At 38.5% G+C, this 20,463-nt stretch overlaps 1 protein-coding gene across 6 annotated transcripts in view; it reads left to right on the top strand.

Moving 5' to 3' along the window:
• The first annotated feature begins 1,833 nt into the window (after positions 1-1,833).
• Positions 1,834-20,463, top strand: part of CENPC (centromere protein C) — a 29,563-nt gene continuing 10,933 nt past the window's right edge. For 3 of the 6 annotated variants that reach the window (XM_027676982.1, XM_027676983.1, XM_027676981.1), the window contains exons 1-18: positions 1,834-1,899; positions 3,566-3,612; positions 4,544-4,605; positions 4,935-5,032; positions 6,090-6,180; positions 6,272-6,488; positions 7,378-7,581; positions 8,157-8,536; positions 9,181-10,030; positions 10,607-10,645; positions 11,242-11,313; positions 11,858-11,931; positions 12,867-12,935; positions 14,036-14,140; positions 14,961-15,059; positions 17,673-17,771; positions 18,062-18,216; positions 18,664-18,754. In XM_027676982.1, the coding sequence (XP_027532783.1) occupies positions 1,885-1,899; positions 3,566-3,612; positions 4,544-4,605; positions 4,935-5,032; positions 6,090-6,180; positions 6,272-6,488; positions 7,378-7,581; positions 8,157-8,536; positions 9,181-10,030; positions 10,607-10,645; positions 11,242-11,313; positions 11,858-11,931; positions 12,867-12,935; positions 14,036-14,140; positions 14,961-15,059; positions 17,673-17,771; positions 18,062-18,216; positions 18,664-18,754 (2,767 nt within the window). In that variant the 5' untranslated portion in view covers positions 1,834-1,884. The remainder of the gene's footprint in view (positions 1,900-3,565; positions 3,613-4,543; positions 4,606-4,934; positions 5,033-6,089; positions 6,181-6,271; positions 6,489-7,377; positions 7,582-8,156; positions 8,537-9,180; positions 10,031-10,606; positions 10,646-11,241; positions 11,314-11,857; positions 11,932-12,866; positions 12,936-14,035; positions 14,141-14,960; positions 15,060-17,672; positions 17,772-18,061; positions 18,217-18,663; positions 18,755-20,463) is intronic. The other 3 variants (XM_027676984.1, XM_027676986.1, XM_027676985.1) reach the window with 3 other exon arrangements.

Here is a 20,463-nt window from a genome sequence, read left to right as displayed (position 1 = left end):
TGTCACTACCAGTGCTACCAAGCTACAGGCTTGTAGCACTACCCGGAATCTGAGAACTGCTTTTTCTCTTTGGTGTGTTTTTGTTTTGCTTTGGTTTTTTTTGTGTTTGTTTGTGACGTTTTTTGTGGTTTTGTTTTGTTTTTTCTTCATTGTAATGAAAGACTGTGTTTGTCTAGGACCATTTGATGCTTTATTCTTGAGGAGCAGCTAGAGCTAGCTTTCTTCCTGCAACATTGAAGAACTGTCTTTCCACTAGAACACTTTGAATAGCTTTCTTTCATAATGTTACTCTTTGAAGGAATAGTTCATTTTCAGGGGTGTTTTATATCAGCATTGAAGAGCTTTCTTACTCAAATGCTTTCTTGAACAGTTTGCTCATATTTACACTAACTTTCCCTGAATTTTTAGCATTCTTAATATAGATGCAGAAATGTTTGTGCATGCAAAGCACGAGGCACTTAGCACCCCTCTCAGCTATTCTCTGTGGTTAGTCAAGGTGTTTCTTTAATGTTAGGAGTAGTGAGGATTCTTTGTGAAGGTCTTGCTGCTGTTACCAAGACTCCTTTGGTGTATCTGATGGATTTACATATATCACGAGTAAAAAGTAGATGTTTCCATCTTATTTTCCCACCCTTTTCCTATGTAGGATAAATATGCAAATGTTTACTAAAAAAAAGGCAACAAAACAAACCAAAAAGCTATTCAAGAATAGTGACTACATAGAAAGAATAACTTTGGCACTATTTGGGTCTTTGCGAATGCAGAAACCCGGTCACCCTCATCATGGCATCTAACATCCTGAATTAATGTGAGTTTGAGGTCTGAGTTATCAAACACGAGCAAAGGTGGTTAATTTTTCCTTGTGTCTTTGAAACAACGTGGCTGTAGGCCAGTTGTTTGAAGAAAGGAAGCTGACATTAGCTTGAAAGGTTTATCAATCCCAGTTAATTATCTCCTGTGGTGCAAATAAATTTCGACCAGACAGCTTTTGAGCATTTATTTTAATTTAAATGTATCTTTTGTGTGGTTGTTGAAGTAGCTAATGTGGGTGTTTATCCATGGTGCAGAAAGCTTATTGAGGCTCAAGCTTAAAACTGTCGTGAGTTACAGCATTAATACCAGCAAAACTGTCTTGCTAGTCAGTAATTTTGCACGGCAAAAGTGAGATCCAGCAAAGAAGTATTTAAGTTCCCACTTCTCCCAGCAACACGCAAGTTTCAATTTCACAGTGAGGAAAAGCTGCAACTCTAACCTCATGTACATGGAGCAGCACCGGGTTCACACAGTGACCTTAAGTATTTTCATGAAAAGAAAGCACGAACTTCTCATGTTATGTTGTACTTTCATAAAAACAGTGGGCCTTCCCCATAGTGGTCAGAAAGAACAGGGATGGTGTACTAGTCACAAGTGTGCAATAAAAACCCTCACTTAAAACTATATTTTTGGGCAGCGTTTCGCGGGCACTGTAAGGCACTGCGCCCTCACGTTATCAAGCACTTGTTTTTTGCTCAGTGTTAAGTTCTTCACTAACGTTTTAAAGAAAAAACTGCAGCGCCCCGCAGTGACAGTGGCTATTTGGAAACCCGAGAATTTGAACTGGCGTTTCCCAGGAGGGGACAAAGAGACGGGACCCGTTACCGTACAGGTGCCCTCAAGGTAGGGAAGCTGAGGGCGGGGACAACCCCCGCTCCTGCACAGGCGCCACAACGCGCGCGCCAAAAGTAGCGTCCCTGGCTGGCGCGCGGCGGCCGCCGACCAATGAGGCGGGGGCGGGGGGGCGTGGCCGGGGCGCCGCCGTCTCCGCCGGCGGTGGGCGCACGCGCGGCGGGAAAGGCGCGCAGGTTCGAAGGCGGCGCGCGGGGCGCGCGCGAGCCCCGGTCCGGGATGGCGGAGGCCTTGGTGAGAGAGTGGGGGGACGGCGGGGGTCTGTCCGCCTGTCGGTCTGTCCGCCTGTCGGTCTGTCCGCCTGCCTGTCGGTCTGTCTGTGCGCTGTGTTGTGGGCAGCGGCCGGTCCCTTCCGGAGAGCCGGAGATGCGGCCCCCGGCGCGTTCCTGGGGGAGGGGCGGGGTCGTTCTTCCGCCTCACCCTGGGGTCTTCCGCTTCTCCCTGAGGAGAGCGAGGCCGGGGTTGGCGCACCGAGCCCTCCGGGTCCGGGCCTCTGGCACAGACACTTGTGCTCTGAGGACTAGTCTGTCGGGAGCCCCGTTTCCCTCAGGCTGCCTCTGGAGAGCCGCCTTCCATGGGCGAGTGAGAGCGTACAGAGCCGGACACTTGTCCAGGCACGCCACAATCGTGCTCATCTTGAGTTTTAAAACTCTTCATGTGTAGGGCAATGCGAACACACTCATAAATGAACTGTTCAAAGCACTTTTAGGTCCGTTACAGGAGGTTTTCAGTCTCTTTAGTGCGAAAGGCTGCGTGCCAGTGGATTGTGCTACACTCTGCTGCAAGGGGAAGAGGTTTAAGGCCGGGTGTCAGATTGACTGGTGTGGTTCTGCACAGTTTCTGAAGGGGTACCTTTGGGTCAGTTGTTTTCCCGTGTGACCTAGAGTTTCCTTCTGCCACTTAAGGCTGATATTGAAAGTTTCTAGTGCAATCAATCCATATGTGGTGTTGGTTATTTTTGTTACCAGAAGTAATATCCAAAGAGGAATCATAAAGAAGTGCAAAGTACTGTCAGTATAGCAAAATTCAGAAAAATGAGCTGAATTCTGTTGTGTTAGGACTAGATAATCTCCAAGCTGCACATACTTTTTAAATTTACACAAATGAATAAGAGGTCATAGTTGTTTTTCAGCTAAACATTTACATTTTTTGAGATGTTTTCCTATCACATCTGTGAAAAACTGTACTCTGCTTAGCACTTCAATTTTGCTAGAGCTTTCTTCCCATTTGTATCCTCAATATTCTTTGCCTGTTTCCAGGTCAGCGGCTTTATTTCATTTGTTGGTGTAGACGGTAACACTGATAATATGTTGCCGTTTGAAGTATTACTGCTCCAGTTGTGGTAGTAGATGACTGGAGTCGTGTTTTCTATTTGAATGACTTTGATTATATTCGGGTTTCAAGTGTGTGAGGTGGCACTGGGACTTAACTGAGGCTGTAGTTTTGCCAAGGCACAGCAATGTGATCTCACTGCCTGTCAGTGTGGTCGTGCCTGTGGCAAACAGGGTAAGAACCATCACGTGAGCAGTTAACACACAGTAGCGGATGTTTGGTTATGTCCTGGCTTGCTTTCCTCTTCCTTACTTTAAAGATTAATCATCACAGTTGAGTAAATGGTAACCAAATCCTTACATTCTCTGTGATTTCTGTCACGTAAGTCTCCTATAAGACTCTCTGACTTCAATTGCAACAGATGCTTTGATGATTCTTGTGGAAAGCTGAATTTCTGGCAGTTGTTACAGGGGTTGTAACTGCTGTGGCATTCTAAGGAAAAGAGGGCTGCAGTAACTCCCACTCTCCCACTAGTTTACGATGGATGGAGAATGCTTGATATTTGCTTACTTGTTTTCCTGTCAAGTGTCATTATGCCTAGTAAGAACTTATTCTTATTTCTTCACAGAATCATTTAAAAAAAGACTACAGAGCAAGATTCTGCCATGGAGGAGGGTAATTTGCATTTAAAGTTTTATTCTTAGATTCTGGAAAACTTATGTGGATTTTTATCCGAGAGCATAATGTCAAAGCTGTATGGTGTATCCTATTAAACTGATCATACGATGTTTCCCAAATTTCTTGTATTTCTTAGTGGTGTGAGGAGCAAACAGTGCTGGGGGACAAAGCCCCAAGGTTTTCCTTTGTTTTGTTTGCTGAGGCAGCAAACTATGGTGTTGCTATACCTAAGGTGCTCCTAACTAGGCTGCCTGAGGATGGAAGGAGTAATCTGTGCAGACATTTTGCCTTTTAGGAAGTAGAGAAATGAAGCCCACACAGAGCTCCAGCATATTTGGACCTTGCTGATAAATGCTGGAGATGAATTGGAGTATTTGTAGTGCTGTAGCTTTCTTTAAAGGCAAGTCAGAAGCCTGTGAGGTTCTTGTTACTGGAATCCATTTTTAGACTTGCGTTTCACAAGCTTACCAAATCTACCAAATCAGCTGTTTTTAAAGGTGTATAATGATCATTATGGGAGTAATACTCCATGTCTTTTCTAGAGTTATTTTGGTTTTGATCAACATTGTCTGGCTGGTGAATCACTCACTTCTGCCCAAAAAATATTTATTTCAAGAGATATTTTCTTCATCCCAAAGCTCTTTTATCTCAGGGTGTAGTTGTGTGTTTTCTTTTATGTAGAGAGAATTCTTCGTTCTCATCATAATCTGTGGCAGTGAGGCTTTTTTTCCCTGGAATTCTTATTTCGACAAGTTTCTTTGCAGATATCGATGTGTGGAAATGCTAGGTAAAAGTATATTGAAGCTGAGACTAGAGGAAATAATAATTTAAAATATTGAGAAGTAAGAACTTTGCTGCTGTAATATTGCTGGTATAGGAACATTTGATATTTTTGATTTAAAATATTTTTTTTCCCTCTTCTTTCTAGAAGTAAGATTGATGTACAGCCAGGTCAAAACGTACTGAAACTCATACAGGATTGTTTTGAAAGTAAGCTCTTATTTGGTGTTTTACTCAATTTGCTGGTAAAAGAAGAAATAATTTCTTCTTTATATTATATTTAGTGGTAAGTAAATAGAAATAAAAATTAGAGATAAAATGGATAAAAATAAAGTTTTTCTCAGGGTCTTGAAAAGCACCCCCTTCCCAGCTGCTTAAAACTGTGTCTTAGCTGTCTTGTAAATGTAATCTTTCCTGAGTAGCTGATTCCTTTCTTGTTTGGATTTACGTGACCTTAACAGCTGTAGCAAACAACTTGTTAAAATAAATGAGACCTGGACAATTCCAAGATCCCCATACTTACAGCGTTTTCTTCGTAGGTTGCAGCAGTGACCTTACAATAAACTCTCCAAATGCAACCCTTTGCTCAGCTCCTGTTGTCAAAAATGAGAAGACGACTTCAATGCAGAGCCTAAGGGTATGTTAGTTATGGCAATGTCACAGTGTAGCTTTGGGTACAGTTTCACTGGGGTACAAATTTAGTTCTGTATGAGCATTGAAGAAGCTCCATATACCACTTGTAACAGTATATAGGCTACAATTTAACCATCTGTAATAACTGTTGATAATGGTTTTTTTCTTAGTTTGTTATGCTCTAACAGTAAATATTCTGTAATTAGATTTATTTAATAGCTTTTTTCCCAGGTTTTTTCTAGTGAAAGCTTTTTCAGCTTTTTGTCCAGGACACTTAAATTTTTTATGGTCTCAGGTTGGAGCATGCTGCCTTATTACTGCTGGTGAGTGTGGCTGTCTTGGACTCCATTGGAGTTGGTTTTGGCCACTTTGCAGATATATGGACACAGTTCTTAGCTAAATGGTGAACAGTAGAGTTGAAAGGTGATGCTTGTACAAAAGCTCGTTAACTCCTGATAAATAGTTATCTGTACAATAACTTTATATATATGTATCTTTCTTGAAGAGTGGAAACAAGTTGAAGGCCTTGTTAGCGTGCTGGGAAAATAATGCCAATAATCTAGTTTGTATAGTTAATTTTAATGTTTTGATTCTTTTTTTTTTTAAATAGGATATTCCATTAATGGCAGGGTTGAGAACAGGCATCCTTTATAATGGTGTTTGTTTACTTTAGTTTGATGTTAGAATACCATATAATGTCAAATAATTTCTTGCAAAACCTCAGCCTGTCTTAAGAAAGGTGAATTAAATTGTTTAAAATAATTTATTCTAATGAAAAGAGTAGCTTGCCTGGAGACTAACAGGATGCCTATTTAAAGCTGCGTATTGATTTTTGCTGTACACACTGTTTTTCCTGTTATTTGAAATTTATAGTTACTTCTAAAAAGTCTTACTTGATAGAAAGTTGAAGTGTTTAGTTAATATAGAACTGTGATTCACATGAGTGTGATTTAAGGGAAGGAAAGTGTATCATGTTCTGTAGAAATTTGTATTCCTGTCAAAATACTGTTGCTTTATCAAATATTTTACTTTGTCACATTATTTGTTACCAACTATGACAGCCAAAGGCAAGATCACCCAACTCTGTGAAAAGAGCCTGTAATTCTCCAGGATGCTCACCTATAACACTGCTAAAACCAGTCAGCAGCAGAGGTTGGTCCCACTATTACTGAATTAAGTTTTTTTCGGTTTTTTTGGTAAGATTTTGAGTAGAGGAATTAAGCCTGTTCTATATATATGGCAGGACAGTCATGTGAATCACCCTTGAAGCCTGCAATACATGATTATGTAGCTGTTTCTAAAAAACCAGAGTCTCCTGTGTCTAAAAGCAAAAAAAATACATTACAAGATGTTGAAGTGCTGTGCCGAAGTCCTGCCATGTTTTTGGACCCTGAGGATGATCACGGGTCTGTTGGATCACCTTTTCCTGTGGAGAAAGGGAAAAGTTCTCCTGTGCTTGAGTAAGTAGAGCTGAACATGACTGTGGTGTTACATCCCCTGTGTGCCCTCCACCTTAGGGTAAATCAACACAGTGGTTTCGATCGTTTATAAGTTCAGATTGTGAACTCATAAAAAATAATTCCAAACTTTTTAGAAAATTTCCATATCTGTTTTTAGAAAGGACAGAATTATTTTTTATTAAATATTCTGGTGATAAGTGCAGCACCCAAGTGTAGGAAGCGTGTCAGAATAGACTTGAACTCTTTGCAGAAAAGTTCACCAAAGCATCAGCTTCTTAAGTAGTCCAGACTTTTTCAGTGAATCCTATTGACAGTATTGACCTTAGAAGTTAACAAGAATTTGTTAAAGTAGAAATGAGCAGTCATCATTCCTCTCACTCTGAATAGACAAGTTTTTTATACAAAATAGAAAAACTCAAGTTGTGATCTCTATCTCCCCACTGGAAAATTTGAAGCCCAACTGCAATATTGGCCAGTGGTCCTTACCACAGTTCTACTTTCCTGGAGGGCTGAGCCTGTAGGGTAGATCATAGAGATGGACTGTCGCTGATCCCATTGATTCCCATTGATGGAGTGAGATTGGGAAGACAGTGTACCTACAGTCTAGGAAACCTTACAATTTCTGAAGCACGTTAGGACAAATTAGGAATTTGTCTTACTGAGCAGCCTTTACTTTGATCAAGAGTCACCAGCAGACTCTGTGTTGCTTTGGACACATGCTGCTGTGCTGGGAAGTACTACAGCTAGGCTGTGTTTCAGCAAATTAACAAGGGGAAACTCATTCATAAGAAGTGAGACACTGTCAGCAGGAACATCTGTTCTTCCTCACAATACTTTATTGTGCACTCACAAGATGTATAGCAATATATCTGAATGCTGTTTTTCATAGATTGTGTCTTGATGGCTGGAATACACCTGCTACAGCAAAGAGCTGTGGAGAAGTTGAAAATTTGGAAGGACCTCAGACTGAGAGAGATGAGCAGGTTGTTCTTGTGCAAGGAACAGAACCTGTTGCTACATCTTCTGTACAGAAAGAGAAGACTTTCTCTTCAGCTCTCTTAGCAGCTGTAGCAACAGGAACACTTCGACAGAGGTTTGTTTTGAGGCTTAATGTGGAACATAATTTGCTATTAAAATAACTCTGGTCTGAATATCGGAACAACATCCTTTTATCTATAAACAAAGTCTGGGAGCATGTTTTGGGATAGTCGAACATTACGTAAAAATGCCACTTGAGAAAGGGTTTGAATGGTTGTTTCAAAATTTTGTGTAGGATTTAACAGTGCTCTTGGTTTTGTCTGCGAGTAAAATAGTGTGTTGAATAATGTCTGTTGAATAGTGTTTCAGATAGAGCCTGAGATGTTTTGATAGGTAGCCTAGAGGATTTAGGAAAGCCTTATGTGATTTTGAAGTTTACAGTGAGCAAGCAGTCTTTTTTCAGAGCTAGTCTGGATCTGACTGGTTACATAGGAAGTTGACTGTTCAGCATCTGTCCAAAGCAAGAAGAAGCAGGCCTTGTGCTCTTTTTGGAAGGCAATGAATGAATGCATTCTGAAGAATGTTCTGTACTGTGTTTAGGTGTTCTGGAGTCACCACTAGGTCTGAAAGATTATTAGTCAATTTACCCCACCGCCCAAAATGATTTGTCATTGTCACTCCTTTCTGTAGATATTCAGCCTCGATATCACCCCCGTCACCTCCTCCTGTGAAAGATCAAGATATTGAAATCGAAAATGAATGTGAATTTTTAATTGATGAATCAGGTGGTGCATCATTTGCTTCTTGGATTTCAATACCCAGTAAGAACAGAAAATCAAAAAAAGATGGCTCTGCAACTCCTGTTTCTAAATCTCAGCCCTCTGAACAGAAGAGGACACAGAGTAAGAAAGGCAAGAACAGGAAAGCACAGGTTGAAGCACTTACTAAACAGAAACTGAATAACCTGGATGTTGGAGCCTTTGACTTCAAAAGAATGTCAAAATCGGATCCAATCTCTAACAGTGAAGGAAATGTCCTTAGATCTCAAAGCCAAAAGAGTACTCATACAGGTAAGTTCTTTAACAGCTCCTTAAACTTTTCCTTCCAGGTCATATTACTGGATTATTTTGTGGTGGTTTATTAGGAAATTATAATAAAATAGATGAGAGACATTAATGGATTCCTTTTTGATGTTTCAGTTGCACAGTTAGATTTGGATGTGTATGAGGCAGAGACAGAGTGTCTTCACTTTTCCCAGCCTCTTTGCCCTTCCTATTAGGATGTTAAAAATTAATTTAGTGGTGTTGTCTTTCCTTATGAGCAGGTGTAGAAGGTAGGTACCCACAAACTTTTGCTCCTCTCTGTAGAAAGGAGGTTAAGACACATGCTTCAAACTGAAGGGGATTGAGTTTTAGGAATTGTTTGTGAAAAGGTTTGTAGCAGGAAACACTGAAAACTGGATAACAAGCTAAATGTAACATTTCTGCTCCCTTTTTTTCTGTTAGGAAATACTAGAAATACACTAAAAAGGTTTTTATACACTACAGTTTAGAGAAGGCCTTCTTTTAGCCTTCAGGGACAAACCTGGTTTTGTGATACCTTTTGTTTGTTTTCCCATTTTCATTTTTTGGTTTATTTTTAGGCATTCAGATGTCCACATGTATCTGTTTAATGTAAAAAGGTATTAATGTCCAAATGTTTTGTGTATTGATAGGAAAGACTAAAAAGGATGCACTTAGGCAAGACTCTCCAAACCAGAAAAAGAACACATCCTGGAAACCAGAAGCTGAAGAACTGATATTGTCATGGTCTGGATTGGAAACTGAAGCATCTGATGCAGAAAAATGTAAAACAAGGGTGCTGCCAAGTGAAGATTTGCCTATGCCCTCATCTGGGCATCAGCAAGAACAGACTGTGTCTCCAAAAAAGTCTCTCAAGTCTTCCAAGAATCTGCAGTCAGCTTCTAAAGCTTCTCAGCATTTACATAAGAGGAAACAAACTGCTAAGCAGAAACTTCCTAAGGTTAAAATAGCTAAGAAAGTGGCATTAAGTCCAAGGAAGGACCTTAAAAAATCTGTCCAGAAAAGTAGTAATAAAAAGCCTCAGTTGCAAAGAGAGAAGAGTTCTGACAGTGAACTTAGTGAAGAAGAGCATGAAAGAGAGCCTGTAGATTTGAAAGATGTGTGTACCACACCCTTGCGTCAGAAATTAGAGACTCCCGTGATTCAGAAATTGGCTGTGTCTGAAAAGCCTAGAAATGTATTGCACACATTGGACTCACCTGGTGGTGCAAATAACCAAACTCCTGTGAAAGCACTACAGCATCTCATGGACAGTGTGAAGAATTCTGAAAAGAAACAGTTGCCAGCCAAGTATTCAGGGAAGATACCCAGAAAGATTCCTTGCAGAACCAATAAAGCTGTTTATTCAAACCCTGAGGACACTGAGTCTCAAACAGATTCTGACAGCTCTTCTGTACAGAACATGGCAAGGAAAAAACAGAAGTTATCAGATGAAAAAATAAAAAATAACAAAAGAAAACGTAACAGGCAACACGGACCACAGTAAGCTTTTTATGTGATTCCTTACAAGCGTGGTATAACTTGGTAGATAATTAAACACACCTTGTTAACTTTTAAGCAGTGATGGCCCAATTGAACTACGAGATAGTTTGAGGTGTCAAATAGTTAATAGAGAAACCAAGTGGAGTAGTCAACATCCTATTCTCAAATGTGGGTGCCAAATCTAGTGTCTTTACATGAGGAAGCTTGTGCTGGTTAAACTGTTCTCATGAGACTTGTGTAGTAGATCCAGTTTAATACAATCCTACCACCACAGAGTAACTTCACTGTCAGGCTTGTTGTATTTTTAAATGAAATTTAGAAAGTACAGCATTTAATTCTTCGGCTATTGTATATATTTTTGTGGATGTAACTTTCTAGTCATAGGCAATCTAAAGACGGAAGTTTAAGGAGTCTAAAATCAGTTTATAATAGTTGTTCTTTGCATTGTTTTTAAATTTTTTTTAATGTCTTTTTTATGGTTTTGTTCAGGATATAAAATTATTGACCTACAGGTTTCTTTCATTAAGTAAAATTGACTCAACACTAAAATGTACTAAATAATTTTTTCTCTTCTAGAAATTCCTTTGTGGCTGAGAAGGCTGTGAACTATGAAAGGTAATTTCTTGAGTTGTCTGAAAACCTTGAATTTAATCTCACTTCTGCCCCATTGAGACAGAACAGTTTGGTACTACTACCCCATTCTGTGCTCTACTAGTGAAGCACCTAGTAGAAAAGAATTGTAATTCACGCTTGAGGATTTTAAATACTGCATTAATACAGTTAATAAACTAGTAAAATTTTTCTTCCTGTCATAAATAAGGGGTCATAGTAGGTTTCTTGCCTTAGGGGATTTTTTTCCTTTGAGGCTTGCTTCCACGTTAGTGTGTGATTTTGGAACAGAAATACCAGTGCTCCTAGAACTAATAGCAGCTGTACTAATAAAGTTGCTGTTAAGTGGGGTATAGAGCTGTATCTATGATCCAAACTTTTTGCATGTAGATAGGCATGTATCTTCCCCTTCATGAGATGGGAACTTAATGACAAAGCAAACAGGAGTGGCAGTCTGTGAATTTATTGAATTCTTAAGCAGTCATTCTGCAGAAAAATTGGGGGTTTTTAATTATGAGGGAGACTACTGCAGACTTACTTGGATGAATTTGTAGTGTAGGTTTGCTAATTTAGATAATATAAATGCATCTTTTGGAGTTTAGGTGGATAACAGCTGAACTTCATTGGCACAGTAAAAGCAGTGAAGCACAGCCACAGATGGAGGAAGAAGGAAGGTGAAGGGTACTGATGCTAAGGCTGTAAGAGAGGTCCTGTTAGAAGTGATTTGATTGCTAAAGAATCTCTGGTGGAGTCACACATAAATTGTCATGTTATGGGGGAGATTTCATGACAGAATACTCATTACAAATACAAACTATTTTACTGTCCATTCCTTATAGTATGCAAAACATTTCTTTAAAGCAGTTCCATAATCACAGTATATGGAAAATTGTTTGAAAGGTCATGCTACAGAAGAAGACATCTTTATTCTGGAAGGGAGAAAAAAAGAAGTTTAAGAAACCTGTTTAGAGAGGAGGTGTGAACACTAATTTTTCTGTCTGGTGACTGAGTAGAGGAGCAGTTGAATTTCAGACCTATGATTTCTAACTAGCAGTCATTTGCTTTAGTGTCTAATCACTGTAGACAGATGTTTAAAAGAAAAATAAAATCCAGACCATATGATCTGAAAAAAACTTAAATTTTATATATATGGTAGTGCTGTAATGTTCCTTTGACATTTAACATCTTTAAGCAGGTTTATTTTTTATTCTTTTGAAGTGGGCCTGTTCTAGAACATTGTGATAAATTTGCTTCCAACACTAAGTCTTCTGAACAGTATGATACATCTTCAGGTAATGTTTAAAGTCGATATTTTCTTGCATTTTATGTATAAGCTTCTTATAAACTGTAACTGATGGTTCAGTAATTTCTGTTGTATTCAGCTTGTCCAGAACAAATGCGGATTTTATTGGCTGTGGTTACATTTCTGTCCAAGTATGTGGTACACTATGCCAGCTTTATGTTGTGTTAGCTTTGGAAGAACAAGCCCTCCAGGGTTTGGCATCAAGCCTACCAGGATAAAGTTATCCCTCCAAAATATTTTGAACACATTTTTCAGGCTCTGTTTGTACCAGTTTGATGTGTTGCCATGTGATGGTACTAAATACAATCACTTCAGGCCACCCTGGACCAAACTGTACAACCTGATGGCCTGTTCACCCAAGAATATTTTGGTTTGGGGTGTTTTGTTTGGTTGGTTTGGTTTGTGGTGTCTGGGGTTTTTTTGAAGTTTTATTTGTTTGGTTTGGATTTTAAGTTTCACAACACGAGTTGCACATGTTGTCATAATGAACATGAGCCCTGGAGATAAAAAGTCATTTTGTTAGTGTTTTAGAGCCAAAAGTGAATATGCAAATGTTATTAGTTCATGCAGTGCTTTCTTCAGAGACCTAATTTTGTGTGTGTTCTGGTAAGAAGTTTATTCTAAAGCTAGGTTTGAGTGATATAAAGCTGAATGACCTTGCACTTTGTCATAATTTGCCAACGTTTGTTTTATCAAGAGGGATAGATCTGAGGAATATTTACTTGAATATATAGTTTTCATGTCATTTTCAAGCTTACTCATTGCATATACTGCTTATCTACATTGGGTTTCATACATGTTTATAGCAAGAGGGAACACTATCACTGGGACTTGTACTACCCTTGGTTGCTTTTAGTGGGTATATTGAATAAAAGTCAGGAATAGTAAATGCCTATGGTGGTGGTTTTTTGAATGTGTTTACAGAGAATTTTGATGACTTGAATTACAAAGTAAGAGATCCCTTGTCAGACAACATACCAAGACATAAAATAGGTAAGATTATTTAAAATATTATAATGTAAGTGTGTAAATACAAATGTATTTCAAACTTGATGTAAACTATGCTGAAGGAGACTGGCATGCAGCTGCACACTGAGCTGCCTGCACTGAATGTATTCCTAAACGACTGAGTCAAGACAAACTTACAGTTCAGTGAGAACAGTAAGAATTTGTATTAGTTTTACACAGTATAACTGACGGTGCAAATAACCTGCCTTCTGTGGTGGTCTGGGTCTGGATAGGATGGAACAATGCACGTGCAGTCGATTGCAGTCCCGTGCTTGTCTGTTTTATATTGGGTTTTTTTTATGACCTTCATTATTATTTTATGCACAACACTTTAGTTGTCTACCTTCAAAAACTATTTCATCAAGTTTTTTATATTTACCATTTTTAACATTTAAATATCTTGACTGATTTGCTCTTAGCTCTTAAAGGGCTTTTATTCTTCCTTACAAATACTAAAATATATCTTGCTGTATTCATATATGGCAGCTTAGACAACTTGAAAGTTGAGACTATGTAATAAGTACATCTGAAGATAAATATCTGAGAAATCTTGGAAATGCGGGGAGTTTCTGTTGGCAGAAGTGCCATTGTTCTGGACCTCAGAAATGGGACTTGCGAATCTGGAAGAGGAGGAGCTGCTTATGCAGTCTCTTACTCTCCCCTTGCCATAACTAAGGCAGTGCCTTTTCACTGTTGCTAATGAAATCCCTCAGATTTAGGCAGGGTCCTTAGTCTTTGTCGAGGGCTTTGTCTTCACAGTTGTAGCATGTTTTCTGTCCTTGTGCTTGAGCTCCTAAGGTCCACGTCTCAGTGATTCACTAAGATACATAAAACTAAGTATAACGTAAAGTCAGTGTGGTGATTGTTTTAGAAAAAGGAGAGTGAAATAGTGATGTATGCAAAAGAGGGCTTTTGTCAATATTTGGATCCCGTTTTCCTGTCATGATAGCAATGTGATATAAATATCAGCTGGGAAGTGCTGACCCCCCCTTGTGATACAGCAAAACAGGAAAGGACGCTTAATATTTTCCATCTCTGAATTTTCCTTTCATGCTTAATGTGAATTATGTCATCCTTCAAATTAGTAATGCCTTCCAACACACCTAACGTTCGTCGAACAAAAAGGATACGACTGAGACCTCTGGAATATTGGAGAGGCGAGCGCATAAACTATACTGTGAACTCTTCAGGTATTAGTTCCAAAATACCTATTTACTTCCTTCTGATGGGGCAGTAAAGAAAAATCTGTGGGTTGATCTTGTGCCATGAGGACTTTGAGATGCTTACTTTTGGGTATTTTTTTTTTTAAATATTATTTATGGTCACTAGCTATTTAGTCATCTTTCCATGTAGTCCTTTTCTTTCCTGATATTCCCTTGTCAGCTGAAAATAGCATCAGGAGAGTATGTTAAGTTACCTTGCCTTCACTGTTTAGAGAAGAACAGAACAGTTTCTCTATACTAGTAGGTTTATTACATGAGAGATTGTGTATGATACTGGAAAAAGAGACAATCTGCTGGATCATTCATTGGAGCATTTCTCTTTGTGTGAGGATTGTTTTCCAGAGCAGATATTATAATATTTTATCCAGTCTTAGTGTTAAATTCCCTGAGTGAACAAATATATCTTGTTCTCTTGGATTTTTTTCTGATCAATGCAGCCTAATATTTCGTCCTTTCTTAATTAATTAATTTGCTTGAGAATAGTATTTCTTTGTGTTCCTAAAATTGATATTTTTTCTTAAAAAATTGCTTCCATATCATGGCTTTCTGAAATGCTCTGTGACTGAAATTTGATAAATATTATTTTCAAAATATCTCAAGTTGCCTTGCACTCCAAAATACTTAATAATGAAAAGCTTTTTGGTTTGTTCTGGCTTTCTAAAGCTGTCTGAAAATTTCAGCATCAAGGAAGTATATCTCAGTTAAAATGCTTGTTGGTTATGTAAGTTTGCATTCTTTTAAAGTTACTGTGAGTTAGCGAACTTTGTTTAACTTCCTTTTGTTTCAGGAGGGCTTGTGATTAGTGGATTAGAGCATCCAAAACCACAATCTCGTAGTAAGAATAAACAGAGGAAGGATCGTCACAAGCGGAAAGCCAACAAAACAAGTATGAACACAGACTTTTTTCCTTTTGATACTTAAAAACAAAGTTATCTGTAATCAAATACTCTATTGCTGTAAGATTTTCCTCTTGTAACGCTTGATTCTCTCTGTGGGTGAAAATAATTTTATAACAAAATCTATTAATATGATGTGGAAAAACCTGTTCTTACTTTATCTGTAGCAATGCTGTATATTCTTGTTGTAAAAATTTCAGAAGAAAGGAAGAAATACAGAACATACCCAGAAGTATTGTTGTGCCTTTAAAGCAGGGGTAGAAAAAAAATAAACTGTACTCCTGTTTGTGTTCAGATCATGATGCTAATGAGCACAGTTAAGATATAAAATCTTGTGGTCGTTTTACTGATGCCTGTAATATCGCATCTAAAAAGGCAGTATATGATGTTAGTAGAGTCTCAAGCTTTTGTAGGTTAAATACAAAACCACAACATGGTAGGTGAAGAGGGAGCTTTAAGAACAGTGCATAAAATGGTTCAAAGTGGGCAATAAATCTGTGTTTAAACAAACAGGAAAAGGAAGCTTAGCTAGAGCCTCTGTGGCCAGAAGATAATAAATATTTAGGTAGTGTTCAGAAAAGAGAGTGAAAATTCAAATGCCAAATTATTTTTGCTGTGCTGTCTGGAAGATGTTTCAATGCTGAAGAGCCTTTCTTTGTGGGACTGTCTAGAACTGTTGTTTGAAACTGAAACATTTCTCTGTGAAGTTATAGAACTAATAAAACAAATGCTAATAAGAATGGATAATGCCATATGGTCCTAACACAGTTCTAAAACAAATCAGGGCTGAAATAATAATCAGAGAAAGAAGGAAGAAAATGGTCACTGTTGGTAAAAATATCTGATTTTCTAGAGTGTTTCATGTGAATTTTATCCCTTTACTCAAGAAGAAAGTGGTAGGACTAGAGAAGGTTCAGGGAAAGCTCATCAAAAACATGAAAGGACTTCTGTGCAGAAGCAACTATGTAGTGAAGACTCCTCAGCCCTCAGGAGAGTTCTGTGGCGGCCTGAGAAAGACCTGTAAAATCGCAAGTGGTGTGGAGAAGGAAAATAGAAATAAATTGTTTTATTGGCTTTTTTTTGTATGTTTTTTTTTTAAACACAAGAACTAGAAGGTGTGGCAGGAAGATATGGAGAACTGGGTTCTTTAGCTGAATAAGGTGGCCATTCTCACTGTGTGCTTCCTGTCCCATAATGTTGTGGATAAAAATATTTGTGTAGATTCAAGACGAGATCTAGATACATTAACAGGAGACTTAACTGTTAACAGCTCTAAATATTTGTGAGCTCCAGGTTAAAGGTGGGAAATATTCCATGGAAGTGCCATTGCTCTGTTATGACATTTTTGGGGATGGAAGGAGTACCTGCTTTTGGCCACTGATGGGAGACAGGATCTTGGTCTAGATCAATCAAGTACAGTTTATGTTGTAATATAAATAATTTGCAGTGCATGTGAACCTGAGCTGGTAGTGACTGTTTATGTTGTATCTTACAAGAGCTGTTGGTTGCTTTGGGTGCATTTGAACTGTCTTCCAGAAGTGGTTGATTTCCTCTCTAACGGACATCCATCCTCAGAGATCCTTTGCTCACATCCTTCGGTTTTAGTGATGCATATAGGGACTGTCAGCTGAGTAAAATTTCTAGCACAAATTCTCAAATCTTATTGATACAATAAAACTTCTGTTGTTATAGCTATAGAGTTACACCTGATGCTGCTTCTCTTTATATAGAGATGGTTATGTTGGAACAGAGCTGTTCAAACACAACAACTTTCTTCCTACCTCTGACTGTCTTGGTGTAAGAGTATTTAAGCAGCCATGAGTGCCTACAAAGTGCAACAGCTTGCCTTTAACATGCTGCTTCTGGTTACATTTAAAGAAATTTCCTGTGCACTGTAGAGCTAAAATTGTCTGCTTATGAGAATTCTGCAAGAGAGCTTTGGGATATTCTGTTGTGAACATTTTCCAGCATCTATTTTCTGTTTGAAAAGTGTAGAGTTGTCATCGATTCTTAGGATATTTCCTGCTCTGGAAAAATCCTTTTTATTGTATCCTTTTTATTATAGAAATAGTTCTCAGATTTACAACATACAGTGAGATTCGTGTAATGGTATTTCTTGAGAAAAGGAAAATTGGACATGTGCTTAGTCTTTAGAATGCTTTATCTCTTAAGTTTCCTTTATCAGCAATAGGTAAAAGCAAAACAACTTGGTCTTCATACTTCATCCTGTATTTCATATCCTCTCAGCATCTGTTGCTAGAAAAGCACTTCTCTGAAAATACAGATACTTTTGAATAAATACTGTTGTTAATAGCACAGGATAAATACTTGGCATTCCCCTGGGAAATTTCTTAGGATTTAGAGAGCCTTCATCTATTACACATAGAAATGATTTCAATGAAAATTACATTTTCAAGGAATTGTTACGGATGGTTTCCTTTTATTTAAATGAAGTGTATTCAGTCTGTTTAGTTCACTTATTAAAACAAGTTTAAGTACTTAACATGTGACATTGGAATTGTGGAAAAGTTGTAGTTAAATAAGTTTTTAAAATGCATAGTGATAATTTTTCTGCTTTTGTTTTGGTTTCTTTGTTTCCTCAGATAGAAGAGAGATACCTGCAAGTTTGGATCACAACCTAGCTGATACTTCTAAGCCAACCATTGTACTGGACCCAGAAACAAATGAGGAGGTAGTTCTAGGTGAGTTGAAGGATGTGGCCAAGGGACTTTGTGAATTATATAAGCTGTGTTTAGACTGATAAGAAAAAAAATTGTTCATGCCACATTGGGCATAAAAAGGTGAGCTATTGAAATATTCATTGCTCTTCTGGAGAAAGTTCTGAGGAAAACAAAAAGTGTCTTGATTTTTCAGCTAAATATCGAGTATAGCTTTTGAAGGCGTTGCACTGAAACAATATGTAATGCACTGAGCAAGTAACAAGACTAATTATGTGATAGCATTAATGCCAATCTCCCGGACTTTTTTGTAGAATGCGTTAACACTGAAAGCAGTCACGCTTGCTCCTTCAAAGACGAAGCGGTAGAAATATACAAAAATCTGAATACATCTGTTTTTGCAACTGGTAGATTGATTTTGAAACCACTTAAAGAAAAGGGACACCAGTTTGTCCACATGGATACAATAGTAAGTGTGCTTTTTTCTTATTTTTATAAAACTGACTGTGTAAACGGGAAATCTTAGTGTGGTTGGAAGTAACATATGAAGCTGACGGGTTTTTCAGGGGTTTTCCCTCCCTTAATGCACGTAAACGTTAGTGAATCATTTGCTAGAGGTACTTTGCATGCACATTGCCCTCTGTGTCATACTAAGTCTGTATGTCTGTGTGCACTTACTGTCTAGATCTTGCAGGCAAGACAGCAGTATCAAATAAATAAGATGACCCCATCCCCCTTTTGAGTCGTGCATCTTATTTTTCAGCAGTGTGGGGGAAAAAAACGGATTGCAGTTCTCCCAGCTTATTTTGTTTTTTATCTTTGTTACAACATGTGTACAAATGTTTTCCGGGATAACTTTCTTAAATGTTTGCAAAGGAAGCATTGCTAATCTTAGAATCCTTTGGCTTTCATTAAGGCTTTCCATATTATCCACGGCAAAATTATTGTTACATTACATAAGACATCGTATTATCTGACTACAGGAGACTCCTTCTATGTTCCTCCAGGTGAGTGCATGTGTCTAAAACCGATTTGTTGGAGGTGGTTGAGACTGAATTAGCGTGCTAGGAATCAAAACCAAACTTAATGACTGAAAGAGAGATGGAATAGAGAGTGGGAAGGTATAGGGTTATGGAGAACGGAATGTGACACAACACTGGACATGGGTCGATAGTCTAATTGTTGAATGCAGTGACTCACATACTGCTTGTTTGTGTGAGTTGGCCTCCGAGTTTTGATGACACTACCAAGTTCTAAGAGTAAATTTCTCTTGGTATTCTGGTTCTGTCACTAGCTATAATGCTGGGGAAACATCACAGACAGCTTAATATAGTGGTAGCTAATATAATTGTTTTGGTCATCATGTGCTTGCTGTTTTCTTCTATGTAAAATTATGAAAATCCATTTGGGTCAGTTCTCCACATTTTGTGCTTTGTGCTTGATGTATGGAAGGTGCAAAATGTCTTGTTGAATGGGTCGTAACTTTGTATGAGTTGTTGAGCATTTAAAGACCTGATTTTTCCTTCTAATGTAAAAGTAACATGAATTCCGTATGGGAAGCTGTCCATCAGTGGGTTAAGATACTAATCAGAAGATTTTGTAGTACTTGTAAAGCAGGCTGTTCATGAAGCTGTAGAAAGCTTTTGTATAGCTTTCTTGTGAAGAGGCTGTTTTAGAAAATGACAAATTAGCCCTTTTTTTCTGTTAACTTTTCAGCATGATGTCCTGATTAAGTCATTGTTCAATTAATGCTTGATGCTTTAAAGCTTTTTTTTTTTTGGTGTTTATTCTTAAAAGTTTAGGGCATCTGCAGATGCAATTTTTTGCTTTTTGGGAAAGTGGATTATATAAAATGCTGGAAGTTTCATAGGACCATAAGGATATATAGTTCATCTCCATTCCTCCCTACTTTTTCCTGGCTGGTCTTAGTATGACTGGATGGGCAATGCAGTGTTTGTGGCAGGTGATCTCTGTAAGTCACTGTGTGGCTCTATATGAATGTTAGGATGTTGGTCATTCACAAAGCCTATTAGATGATTCTATTTTGTGGTCACGTTAATAAGCAAATCTCAAGTGAAGATCTGCAGGTAAGTTTCCATTTTATTGATAGTTTATTATGCAGATTTTATTGATAGTTTCTATAGGAATAAATTAAACTCAGTCACCTTAAAGTTTTATTGTGGGTTTTGAGAGCTGAGAGCTCAAGCCTGTTACATTCTTTTCAGTAAAAATTTTCTAAGCGAAGATGCACTTTATTCTTACCACAGATTAAAATAGGTGACACTAGCTGTATTCCCTGTCATCTCTTTGAAATGTAGTGGTTTGAACCAGGTTTTCCCCCTGAAGCCAAGAAAGTGGTAACCCCCAGGGGGTGGTGACCCTTGGGGTTTGACCCAATCAATGCTCCTGCAAAATATAAACATATCTCTGGAGACCGGAAGAGAAGCAGTGGTACTGCTTGGAGAAGAAGGGTGGCCATGTTGTAGAAGCCACGAAGAAGGGGCTCAGGGCCCCTGGGGGCTTTGCCCCCTCCCCAGCCCCGGCTGGGGGGCTATGGGGACTTGGAATGGTGTTGAACTGAGCTAGGTGCCTGTGGCTGAGAAGTTGGAGGAGTTTTCTCCACTGCGAGTGGGCAGACGGAGCAGCAGGGACAGCAGCATCCGAGAGCAGTGGCAAAGAGCCAACAGATAAGAACCAGAAGAAGCAGCAGAAACCG

Source organism: Neopelma chrysocephalum, unplaced genomic scaffold, assembly GCF_003984885.1.
Source record: "Neopelma chrysocephalum unplaced genomic scaffold, ASM398488v2 Primary Assembly neopelma1_42b, whole genome shotgun sequence".
Classification (NCBI taxonomy): Eukaryota; Metazoa; Chordata; class Aves; order Passeriformes; family Pipridae; genus Neopelma; species Neopelma chrysocephalum.
This window is presented reverse-complemented; position numbering and strand designations above follow the sequence as displayed.